Source organism: Callorhinchus milii, unplaced genomic scaffold (assembly GCF_018977255.1).
Source record: "Callorhinchus milii isolate IMCB2004 unplaced genomic scaffold, IMCB_Cmil_1.0 Scaffold28, whole genome shotgun sequence".
Lineage (NCBI taxonomy): Eukaryota > Metazoa > Chordata > Chondrichthyes > Chimaeriformes > Callorhinchidae > Callorhinchus > Callorhinchus milii.
This window is the reverse complement of record NW_024704769.1, coordinates 2,574,305-2,587,228: the sequence shown is the minus strand read 5'-3', so window position 1 is coordinate 2,587,228 and position 12,924 is coordinate 2,574,305. Positions and strand designations below refer to the sequence as shown.

The following is a 12,924-nucleotide window of genomic DNA, read 5'->3' as shown; positions in this document are numbered from 1 at the left end:
GCTTTAAAAATGAACTGCAGAAGAGCTTGCTTATGAACACTATTATACGATTTAAACTTAGGTGTTAGATGGAGATTAAAAAAAATACTGCTTCAGACTGCTTTGGGTGTTCACCCGGGAAATAGCTGCGGTTCAATAAAGGCCACAGTAGCATCGATTTTGCATAATCCAAATGCAAACAGGATTAGAATAATCTTGGAAAGAGTGAGTTTGATGGGTCTAAATGGCCTTTTTTTCATTTTTCTAAGGTTCTCATGGAGTGTTAGACTCTTTCAGATGCTGGTAGTCCCATGGATCACTTTCTGCAGCATTTCAGAGTTCAGCATCCACAGTTTATTGGTTCATCACCTTCTACAGCAAGATCCTTTCATAACAAAATCCTATTTCACTGTTCAGAACTCCAAAATGTCACTCCCCTTTCCTTTGTGCACTTAGAAATTTCATGATATTTGATTCTATATCTTTTCCTAAAATATAGGTGGTTCAAAATCAGAGTGGAATTAATCGCATAACAAACAGCAGAAAGAAATTTGAAAGGAATAAAGAACTGAGTGCCTTAAGTTTCTATTCCCTGCCTTCAACCCTGGGCTTTGAAACTCCGTGAACAGGGATTCAAGGCTGGTGTGAAAGAGGAAGGATGGAATTTTATGCCTATAAATCTAGCTGAGCGCAAGGGTTAGGTTCTTCATCTTTTCTCTTTGATTTCCTAGAAATGTTTCACTTTGTATTTTTAAAAAAAAATCCAGGTCCTTGCTGGATGGGTCATGGACAAGGCTGCTTATCTACCTACTGCTCCGAGATACCGCCCGGCGTGAACGACGCTATATAAATGCAAGAAGTTGTTGTTGTGGCTTTAGTGGGGGAAGTAGAAAACCCAGATTTAGGGAGGGAATAATATGAATTTGAAAGAATCCAATATTTCTTGAAGGTCAGACCCTGGAATAAATCAGATCGGGTGTAGAATTTCTGTTAAGTACCACCAATGTCAAACTTTTGTTTCTTTTCACTTGTCAGTTCAAGTGTTTTGCACATCAGCTGCGCAGCATGAAAATTTGGGGACTTCAAAAATCAGATAAGGTGTGTCTTCCTCCTGGTGCTTAAGACTGCGAGGTGTACAAGTTAATTTCACTCTGTTTTACAACATCCTGTTTTAAACAGCCGAAAGAAACATAGATACACGGGCAGGAAAGAGAGGAGAGAGGCCCATCGAGTTCCCTCCCAGAAGAATCTCCTCGTTTCACCTCCCACCAAAGGCGCAGCAGAATTGCTCCGCAAGTGACGGTTTGCTGCAGGATTCATTTGACTCGCGAGCAAACCATGAATTGAAGGCAATTATAACTCATTGCGTGGCTCACATACTGTAACAAGTCATAGTGGAGGAGTGGGGGAAGTGGTGAATAAGCCTGTTAGTGCTCTAAAAACACAAGTCATGCTCTGGCAGCCCGAAGCAGAGAATTTCTTCACGTAAGTGAAAAAAAAAGGGATGTTCTGCTTTGTGCTTGAGAAACTTCTTTTTTCCTTCGATTCAAATGCACTGATGGGACGTCAACGTAATTTCACGGATCACGTGTAAATCCCAGTCAGGCTGTCAGAAGGTACTAGACGACGACGACGTGATTAGTCTTTTTCCAATGTAGACCCTAAAACAAAAGGGTATCTGGTCAGGATGTTATCTTTTCGTTTTCGCACACCATCAAATATTTAAAAGGTTCTAAAAAATGTGACCAAATGAAGTGTAGAAATAACATACTGTATAGCCAAGCGTGCCGATATCTGCTCATGAGACAATACAATTATGCCCTGAATAGCACCGGTCTCACAAAGGCAACTTCAAACCTAATTCAAGCTGGTGCAACATGTTATACATCACAGGCACAAAAGGACCTCAATTTGTAGAAACTTTGAAACCACAATCCAACCTTTCACAATGCACTTCAGGAACACTTTTATATTAAAAAGTAAAATTCTGAAGCTTTTATCTGTCTAATAAACAAAGGGCCTACAAAATAACACTTGCGGGTTAAAGACTTCTTTGCATAAAAGGTTTAACTGGTCTTAAGCGCATTTATAATTCCTTAGTCAAGCCTGTTCACAGACAGGAATTACCAAATAAAAATAACCCAAACTGTGAGTACATTACAATAATAGTAATAATGCATTTGCGCATTAACAGATATATTATAAAGTGATTTGACTGTATATCTTGTGAGAAAAACGCACTAATTATGTCCCACAAACAGTCATGGATTGAATGACCAAATTATATTAATTCTTTTTTTAAGGGATTATTATTCCCCCAAAAGCGATCCGCCAATCGACTAACAACTGGGTTCCTAATTACTTCTATGTAAAAAGAGGATGTGGAGTGAGGAAACTTGCCTAACCAAATAAAACAAAAGTTTTTCATTTTGTTTTCATTGAGCTGGTGCCAAGGATACTGTGCTCCAGAGAAATAAAACATAAATACGTTGCGATCCCAATCTTAGTATGCATTCAAGTAAGAGCATTAGCAGACACATGTTATTGAAGCATATGAAATGCTTTAACAGAATAAGAAATGAGAAACCCGAAAGAATATTTTCGGAAACAGCAGTCCAGAAGGCAGCAGAACAAGAAACAGCGGAAATCAAAATAGTATTTCTTTACCCAGAGGAAAGCCATGCACACAGAGTAACTAACCAACAGCTGGAATGGATTACCCAGAAAGGGCAATTGAAGTCAAGACTGCTTTTATTTATGGAACAGTTTCAGGCTGTCATAGACAGAAATTAGGGGTGGATTCTTCACTAGCTATATAACCCATTCTCTGAGTGCAACTTAAAGGCAATTTAAGATTGTGGTTCTTCATCCACTGGAATTTAAAATGTACTTCATATGGGAATTAAATACTCCTCTTTTGCTTCTTGTTGAAGAGCATTCTACGTACAAGTTTTGGTGCAATCAAAATGTCTTTTTCGAATGATAGAAATGAATTTATCTTTCCCCTCAGTCTACTAAGAGTATAATACTAAACTTGATGTTGTTAACCACTGGCATACAATTTTCCTGAATAACTACATTTAGAGTCAAATATCTACAGCAAAACTCGCATTTCCACTCTCATTTCCCATCAGGAACGAAATTGTAGCTCGGAATGCTCTGAAGACTGTAATTTTCCTCTTGAGCACCACGTCTTTGTTCTCTAATTTTGCTCCTGAACCTCCATCTTTACTTGCCCTCAAATAAACTTCCATCAACTTCCTAAAATCCCAGAACATCTTGTTACTGATTCAAAATGGATCTGTGGTGGTCTTGAAATGATATAGACATTTTAAAGTGCTTCACTTGCTTTATGGTTTATTCTCTGATGGGCTTTCAACTCCCACACAGCCTCCTTCATCATCAGCTGTTCACATAGACTTGTCCTGCTACGAAACCTGAAGGATACCTTCGGTACAATGAGGAACTGGCACTGGACCTTCTTGTGTAAGTCGTAGGTTGTTGAGCTCGTGAAACTCATTACAAGTGTCACTGGTTAATTGATGCTGCGATTAGAACTCAGAGAACAATGTAAGACACCATTATTTTGTGGTCAGTGTTGCCCCAATGCCCCAAGACCCCAGTCTTGCACCCACAAGCATTATAACCACATTAAGTGAGAGCAGTACAAATGCACTCGATCCGGGAGACATTTATCCTCATTAGTGGTATAACGTCAAAAAGCCCTTAATAAACCTGCAATGGGAATGCTTCAAGAACAGATTGTAAAGGTTTTAAAGAAATCTTTTGAGAGCATCATTAAAGCTTACCCCAGACCAAGCGCCAAAATATGGGATAGAAGCAGGGAGGGGATGAAAATTTTCAGAAATTCAGCAGAAAAAATGCCTCCCTTCTTCATTGCCCCTGTCTTCCTCATACTCAGTGTAACTGACCGCTTGGGATGCTTGAACTGAAACTCCCTAAGGAAAGAAATTAAAAGAAGAAACATAACTCATCCATTTTTCAGTGTTTGGCAGAATTAATTAATCTAATCCATTTTATTCTGGGAGCACATTAAATTCAGTTTGCCCACTAATAGCATTTCCTAATTACGTAACGTCTGCATTGATAGCAAACTGCATGGTAAACAACGTAACTATCATGTAAAGATAAACATACAATGAATCCCAAGTGGCTCGCAATCATCGGCAGAGACTGGTCAGGACAGTTTACACCAAAGCCGTTTGCTACAGTTGATCTGTAACGCCTTAGGCATCTTTAAAGTGCCGGAGCTGCTGTGGAAACCATCCCACAATAAGCACAAGAGAAGCTGACCCAACAAGCAATTTACTTCCCATTCGTCACTGCTGGAATTGTTAGATTCCAGTGAAATCAGTTTCCAATTCAATTCATGTTTGAATTCATCACCGAGCCATCACCTAGGTTGGGATATCAACCAACACTACATGTGACTGCACACCACATTGACTCCATACACCCAGTCGAAGCACTACTTACTTTGGAGGAATGTTTTCAGGTCGACTCGACCAGTCAGAAATCCATTCAGTGCTCCTCTTTATCATGACATCCGCCTCTCGGTCTTTCTCCAAAGCATCGTCTTCAGACTACAAATGAAATTAAAGAATAAAAAATCTTGTGTGCCCGAGATACGCACAGCGTCAGTTTAACACAGAGCTTTCTAATTTAAGGCTGTAACTGTAGGGAAAGGGCTGTTGAGTTAATATAATCATTATAATAATAATCCTTGCAATTGATATAGTGCCTTAATTCATCTCAAAGCGCTTCACAGAATATATTGTAAAGTGAATTGACTGCACATTTTGTGGATCAAACGCAGCAGCCAATTGTTATTAACTCTTCCTATCACCAATACTTAGGAGTTTCATTTGGAAATCAATTAAGATATGCTTTTAATTTTATTAAAGTTAAGAATAAAAGTACCCGCCTTACTGAATGAAGCTGGTGCAATCTGTCTGTGCAAGCCGCACTCACAGTGCTAATCCACCAGCAACAACACAAATGGTAAATGATAATCTTAAATGAAAGCAGAAATGCCACCAGTATCAAAAGAGTTAAAAGATCGATGAGAGAGGTTTACAGTCACATGCTATAATTTCATTACTTTCCAGTTATTTTACACACAGCGAAAGCGAAACTACAAAGTGTATGAGAATCTTTTAATTAGGTTTATTTACCAGTATGTTACACTGCTGTTAGCTGATAAGAACCACACCTACAGACAACAGCAGTCTCATCCATATGATAAATATGGGCGTAACAAAAACTATGATACTGGATGACTTTAAGATGTTTGGATGTTTCTGTGGGTAGTGACTAAGCTTTCAATTAATTTCTCTAAAGGAATTAAAAGTAATTTAATTCCTTAGAGAAGGGAATATTTTAAAATTGAATTGAATTTTCTTCATTCGTAGTAAATGTGTATTAAAGCTGATCCTCAATGTTGATTTGGAAACAGTGAGGGTGTCAGCTCATCATCACACAAAATACACAGTTCAAGAGAAATTTCTCCCACTGGGATGTAGCCTGTCACTGTAGTATAGCAGTTCTAGCTCTCCCATTAAGGTTCTACTGTATTGCAACTTCAAAGGTTACTGAAGTTACTACTATGGGGAGATTTGCAGGTTGCATTGCGTTAAGACAGTAAATACTGTTTGCAACTACTGTCTCACAGGAACTCCACTTAGACTCCAATCTCATTTCCAACTTCCAACAAAATACAGTCACTCCACTTTACAAAGCATCCCGTGAAGCGCTTTGGGACATCCTCTGAACGTAAAATGCGGGTGCTGCACCAAATGCAATTAACAATGCAACAAAAGAAGGCACCTGGTAATCATCATCAGATCGTTTGAGAACAGTGGGTTGGTGAGACATCTATTCCGGTACATATAAAATTTAAATCTTGTTTACGAATCCTGCAAATTAACTCTCAATTTTAAAAAAAAGCATCTTTAGCATAAAATTAATAGTCCGAAGGAGGTTTTGCTGCACAAAACCAAGAACATCAGCCAATCCTACAATACACGCGTAACTTACCTGTGTACTGCTGTCTTTGCTCCCTTGCAACTCTACTTCAAAGGTTGCCTGACCCAACTGGGGTGTCTGTGAACGAGGAGGGCTAAAAAAAAGGTACAGAAAACAATGTAACTGGAGCCATGGAAACTATGTTAAAAATGTTAGGAAGTCAAAACTTGGTAATTCAGATACTAGATCCAACAAACGCTAATACTTACTCCGCCCGGCCCACCCCACCATCGGCAGTCAGGCCTTCAGCCTCTTTGCCCCCATCCTTTGGTACTCCATCCCGCATTCCCTTCACCTTGCTCCCTCCCTTGCCTCCTTCAAGGCATGTCCCAAGACCCGTCTCTTCGACCTTGCCTTCGGCTACCCTCCTACCCCTACCCTCCCCTCTCTCCACCCTCCCTGATAGCAATCTCCTCGCCCCTCCGCCCCAGCTCGGGTCCAAATCTCAGACTATGCAGCGCTTTGGGACATCCTCTCGATGCGAAGGGCGCTACACAAATGCAATTTTATTTAGTATAACACTTAAGATTTAATTTAGCTTGGTGGGATGCAGCCAAATCCACAATCTTATACTGTCAGTGGGATGGATACCAAATGTATTCAATAAGGAGAAGTTAACATGACCTGCGGAGCTTATCAACCCTGCCAGCAAGATAGTCATTTGGTAGTAGTCCGTGCCAGGTGTAACCACAGCAACTGCCACTGAGCTTTCTATAAAGTTTGTACCACAAACGTAGCGCTTTGTGAAACAAGATAATTTTCCAGCATCCTCTCCGTCTGCGTCTGCAAGCAACCCATCTCAAGGGGCAAATTCGCAGGTTGGCACGCAAGACAGAAAGAGGAACCACGCTGGATCGAAACTCCGTGGCTGAGTTGTCTTTACATACACTCAGGCAGTAACACAAAAATTGAAACAATCATTCTGTTTATACTACTCACTATAAAACAAACTGGTGCATTTCATCTCCTTTGTGACTTTCGCTATTTTGTCTTTGTTACTGATGAAAGAATAACAGTCCTGGAGTGTACAGTGTACGTAATCCATCTACAATCATTAGAGGGGCCGCATATATGAACAGGAATCTTCTTTCACATACTAACCCACTTTTTTTCTTGTGTTAACATACAGGATTTTTAAAAAAAAATTACCAGCACGTTTTCTCATTTATGTTTTGCAGTTTCTGCCACTTCTGTACCTGTCACAGTTAGAACTTCCCCGAGAGCTATTCTGACCCGATTCGTGCTGAGCATCCAAAAGGATTTGCTCCATATCCTCATTGTGGATGGAGGAGGAGGAGGGCACATGCTCCAATCCTCCATTTCGTCCAGTGCTGTCGTTGCCATTGTTATTCATCTGCAACTCTACCCAGGAACCTGCAACCACAAAATTACTCAAGTTATATTTCGACATTTTGTTTTAAGATAGCAACTTAGGCACAGTGTGGGAGTTCATGCGACAGGCACTTTTGTTACTTCTCTGGTCGTTATAGCAAAAATGTTATGTATTCAAATGAATTCAGGATATTCACGCATTTTAATCATAGTTTGGTCTCATGATCAAACCAGCTCAATCTTTAAAACAAGACAGAAATTCCAAATGACACGGTGAACTCAACATGTGAACATGTTTCAATGCTTAACTTAGTTGACATCCATATTACACAGAAACAGCAACTGTACAATATATTATATATATATAATTGTATTGCAAGTCGTGAATCACAACTTTCCTGCCTTTGCTGCACTGAATGATTTCACATTGAGAGATACAATACAACGGAGCACAAAGTAATCTATAACAAGTAATTGTGATCCACTGTCTACACCAAAAGGCAATTTGGTCCATATCATCTCATCCTTCCAAAATACTGGCCCGATAGTCGTACTACATCAAGTTTCTCCTAAATGGGAAAAGATCAAACCGTATAAAGAGTATTCATATGTAGCTTCCTACATTTTTGAAACAAACTGGTTCTGGGCACATTAGGTAGTAATCACATGAGTAAAAACAAAGGTTTGTACTGTTTATTTCTTTTTCACACCAACTCCTTTTCGAGGAAGCATTTTTGACACGTTGTACTTTGTAAAAGATCAACACTGTAACATCCACTGCTTCTTTAGAAAATGCAGTGAATGAAGTTACTTAGTGTTTGAGATAATTGTTTCATTCGATTGTTAAACACAGCAAAAATGTAAGTTATTATTTTGTGATAACATCCGACGAAATAAGTTTAGCATTAGAAAAAGGTGATAACTCTTGACCAATGAAATGGTAACGTCAGATATATTAAAGTAGAAAACAAAATCCGTTCCAACCAAACAAACATCTGTTGGGCAGAAGACCAACAGGCAGCAACTCAAAGCACAATTTTGCTTTTATACGAGATGACCTGAACTGCTTGAATTTCTTTATAGTCGGTTCTTCAGGTTCTATAATCTCAATAACTTCCAATCGGTCATAAAATCTACTCGATGTGCATCATCACTGATGCAGCGAGCATTAAAAAAAACAATATCAGATTTTGTTGGAAATCTCCTCTGGTTAAATACTATTACACAAAATGTCACTCAAACTAATTGGCTGTTAGTCCAATTGGACACTTATAAACACACTCCAAGGCTTGAAGCACTATTGTGTCCCCAGTCACAACACCAACAAGAAGATTCCATTTATAGAGCGCCTTTCACGTCGGGAGGACATCCCGAGGCGCTGGACAGTTGGGTCAGGACCCGAGCATTGGGGGGAAATGGTGAGGGAAGGGAGGGAGCGAGGAGGGGGTAGAGAGTCGAGAGCGGAGCTGAAGGCACGGTCAAAGAGAAAGGTCTTGAGACCGGCCTTGAAGGAGGAAAGAGAGGAAGAGGCGAAGGCACTGGGGATGGAGTTCCAGAGCCTCGGGGCTGAGAGGCTGATGGTAGGGCGGTTGGGGCGGGGGATGTGGAGCAGACCGGAGCCAGAGGAACGGAGGGTACGGGCAGGTAAGTAGGAGGAAAGTAGGTCAGAGAGGTAACAACTTGACTTGGATAAGCCTGAACAATAGCACTCAAACATTCTGCTGTATGTGAAGAGATGTTTGCCAACTATACAGATGTGTAGATTCTCTGGCTTTAGGAACAGGATTTTGATAACATTAACTGTGTGATTCTTTTGATAACACCTGGTAAAAAAAATTTAAATGAATAACAATGAACCTTAACATATTTCAAATCAAACTAAAAAGCATCTGATACCATAAAACGTCAAACAAGACATTTTTATTAATTGAGTTATTGATGTCATACCTAATTTGCTTAATTCTGCGAACAGCTGTGAATTGTGAACAAATCCGTAAAGCTGTGCAAAATAAGGCTGTGACCCTAAGACGGGTCACTGCACAAAAACAAAGTTAATGCTTTAAATGGCAGGACAACAATAACCCAAAAGCTGACCATGAAACTCCAAAAAGGTACAGCTCTCAGCAAATTGTTAATAGGTTATGAATACAGCCGAGATTGTACAGTATAATTTCACTTAATTACAATGTTATTAGGTTATCTTGTTCAACGGTATGGCAATTTCTGCACATTTTACTAATTAATTTTCAGGGATTAAAATATGATTTGCAAATTAACATCAATCTTCTCAGATCAGAGTATTTCAGTATTTACACAGACAAGAGGTTAACAGTGAACACAAAATGGAACCGGTTGTTAGTCGACTGGCAGATCGCTTTTCCCGGCATAATAGTCCCTTCAAAACAAATAAATAATTTGGTCGCTCAATCCACAAGGGGACGGCGCCGTGCACAAGTGGCTGCCGCGTTTCGCCCACAAAACACACAGTCACCCCACTTTACAGTGCGTCCTGTGACGCGCTTCGAGGCGCCTCGATGACTTGAGAAGGCGCCGTATGGACTGCAAGCACTATCATCATTAGGATTAAACACAGCGCACGCGTGTGTAAAAAAAAAACCGTAAATCTGCACTGCGCGGCAGGTTGCGCCGCGTTTGCTCCGCGGCCGGACAGGAAGTACCGACAATAAATAATAAACCTTGCGCTTGACGCAGCGCTCTTCCGAGACGTCTCCTCAAAAGCGCTTCGCTGGGGGGGGGGGGGGGGGGGGGGGGGGCCACAAAGCCACGTGCGCCACAAAGCGAATTGACTGTGCGTTTTGCGGGCAGGTTGTTGTTGTTGTTGCTGTTGTTGCTGCTGTTGTTGTTGTTGTTGCTGCTGCTGCGGCAAATCGGGCTCGGGCTGCTGAAGTGTTCTGACGCGCTCCGAGGCAGGCACCAGAATAACTTGAGACGAGAGATTATCAGCTCAGGCTGGTGAGGACGTGTGGCTCCCCCCCCCACCCCCCCCCCCCATGTGCAGGCGACGCTCCAGTCTGCACGTTGACAAGAGGTCCTGTGTGTGTGTATGTGTGTGTGTGTGTGTAGGGGTTGTTGACATCCGCGGGAGGCCCCGCCCACCCACCCACCCCCCATTGGCCCGGCGGACCCGGGCCACGTGACCGGACGCGGCGCGGCGCCTCCCGATTGGCCGGCGGGCGCGTCAATCGGCCTCTCAGCGTGGCCTCTCGCTCCGCCCCTCCACACTCAGCCCGTCGATCACCTCGGGCCTCGCCACCCATTGGCCGAGGCGGCCGTCAATCACACGCTCCCCGCCCATTCCCCCCCCCACCCTTTGAAAACAAGAGGGACGACGACGGCGGGAGCGCAGACCCCCCCCCCCCCCCACAACACTCCCCCGGAGACCGGGGAGGAGGCTTGTCCCCTCGGTAAAGGACGCCCCGGCGATTCCCCCTCCGCCGAGGCCTCGACGTCTCGGTCGCATCTGACGGCGGTTTGTTTTTTTTTCTCTCTGAGGGCGACGTCAACCGGCGATAAACAACCCCCCCCCCCCCGCCCGCCCCCCGACCCTGTCTTGAGCGACTCACCGTTCAGTCCCGCTTCTTCTTGGTTGGTCGGCGGGGGCGGCGGCGGCTGTGAGGCGGCCATGGCGGGCGGGCGGGGCAGAGAGAGAGCGCGCGAGGGCGACGGTCGGGAAGCGACGGTTGGGACGAGCCTCGCGCCGCCACCCGCGGACTCCCCAACTGCCAACAGCGGAGGGAGGGGGAGGGGGCGGGGCGGGGGAGGAGGAGGAGGAGGACGACGTAGGGCACGTCCAGAGGCTGGGATGACGTCACCGCGTCTCCCCCGACGGCCAACAGCGTGCGTGTGGGGGAGGGGGAGGACGTAGAGCACGCTGAGGACGTAGAGCACGTTGAGAGCCTGGGAAGACATCACGCACCATGACGTCAACGCGTTACTCCCATTCATAACTTTTTTTTCTGCTTCCCTCCCAAACCCTTTACCTTGCCCCCCCCCACCCCCCAACCAGCCACGATTACTACTACTGCTGCTGACTCCCATTGGGTGAGCAAATGCTGACCGTCCCGTACCCCCCAACCCCCGTACCACCCGCCCATCGCAGCTCCTGCTTTGATTTGCTTTGATGGATCGAGTGCCTTTCGCTCGTCGCGGGGTGGGGTGGGGGGGGGGGGGTAAAAAACACTGCGACCGAACCAGCTCCTCCCGTGACAATGCTCGCGTCACTGAGACACCAGCAACCCAAGCGCCAGCGCGCGCGGACCCGATCGCCGACGGCGCGGGTAGAAATCGGGGCGTCATTCCGAGTCGGCGTATTCCCGCACGCAGGGCGCGGCCCAGAGCCGAGCCAAGAGCGGTCCATCGCGGCATTACGATAAAAGCATCAAGACGACTTGAGCCGCTTCGCGGGTCGACACGGCAGCGAGGCCGTGCAAACGGCCACGAAAAAAAAGCGAACGAACGAACGGACAATGAATCCAGGCCCAGAACAGTGAGAAATCGCTCTTCCAATCGGATCTGTAAAAATCCACACAAACTGGCGGGTACCTTGGTTTGATATCTCCAACAACTTGGGATTTGACTTAGCGCCGGTCACGCAAAGCATTTGACCATCCTGACTTGTCAGCATTCAGTACTGCATTAAATGGGACTAAGCTCAACTTGGCTGTCACGTCCATCTTCTAGGTCTAAAAATCAGGGAAGCTCCATCCTGCGGGAACTGAACTCGTAAAAATAAATTACGTCCCTCGACAGGAATCCCGTTCAAACGAATTTTACACCCTATTAAACGTCTCGATTCAGTCACTGTGGTCAATTGGCGGTGGTTCGTCTCCGCTTCCCTCAAAAGGTTTCTCTTCCTCATTTTACAAGAATCAGTGCAAGCCACTCCACTTTTGTGTTTGGAGGGAAACAAAACAAGAATTACCTTACCTTCAAGGCTTATTACTTCAATGCGTTGCTCAGTTCACGGTGTCCAGGACGAGGAGGGGATGGGAACGCTCTTGTCTTCTCACTCCTCCTCCGCATGGATTGGCAGTTAAACAAAGCAAGCCACTTCCACTTGTATAGAACCATTTCCTCTTCCCTTTACTGGAAAGGAAAAGGTACGCAAATCTTAGAATTTGTATCCTGGATGCGGCCAGCACCTGGTGTCTGGAACCCAATGGCGTATGTAAGGTCAGGAGCTTATACTCCTGCAGCTTTACATTCAGCTATTCCACACTTGGCAAGTCCGCAACTTCAGTGTTGCCAACAGGATAAGGTGTTCAGCACCTGCCAGCTTCCCTCACCGCAGGGAGTGGGATAATCACTGCAGACTGACTGCTCACACATTTCGAAGTTGACAATCACAGAGTAATAATGCCTTCAAAGAAATAAATTAAAAAACAATGCGGTCACTTAAACCACGACTGTTTGTGGGGACGCCGCTGTGCGCAATTGGCTGCTGCGTTTCGCCCGCAAAACATAAAGTCAATTCACTTTACAGTATATTCTGTGAAGCGCTTTGAGACATCTCGAAGATGTGATGAGATGCTTTATCAAATGAAAGGA

At 44.1% G+C, this 12,924-nt stretch overlaps 1 protein-coding gene across 1 annotated transcript; it reads right to left on the bottom strand.

The window, feature by feature from the left end:
• Window positions 1-697: 697 nt before the first annotated feature.
• LOC103171632 (BCL2/adenovirus E1B 19 kDa protein-interacting protein 3-like) lies at window positions 698-11,121 on the bottom strand. The gene is made up of 6 exons (XM_042344502.1): window positions 10,941-11,121; window positions 7,221-7,398; window positions 6,037-6,118; window positions 4,477-4,583; window positions 3,789-3,938; window positions 698-1,640 (listed from the first exon to the last, which is right to left on the bottom strand). Exons 1-6 carry the CDS (start codon window positions 10,999-11,001, stop codon window positions 1,589-1,591), a joined length of 630 nt encoding a protein of 209 aa, XP_042200436.1. The 5' UTR covers window positions 11,002-11,121; the 3' UTR covers window positions 698-1,588.
• Window positions 11,122-12,924: the final 1,803 nt, after the last annotated feature.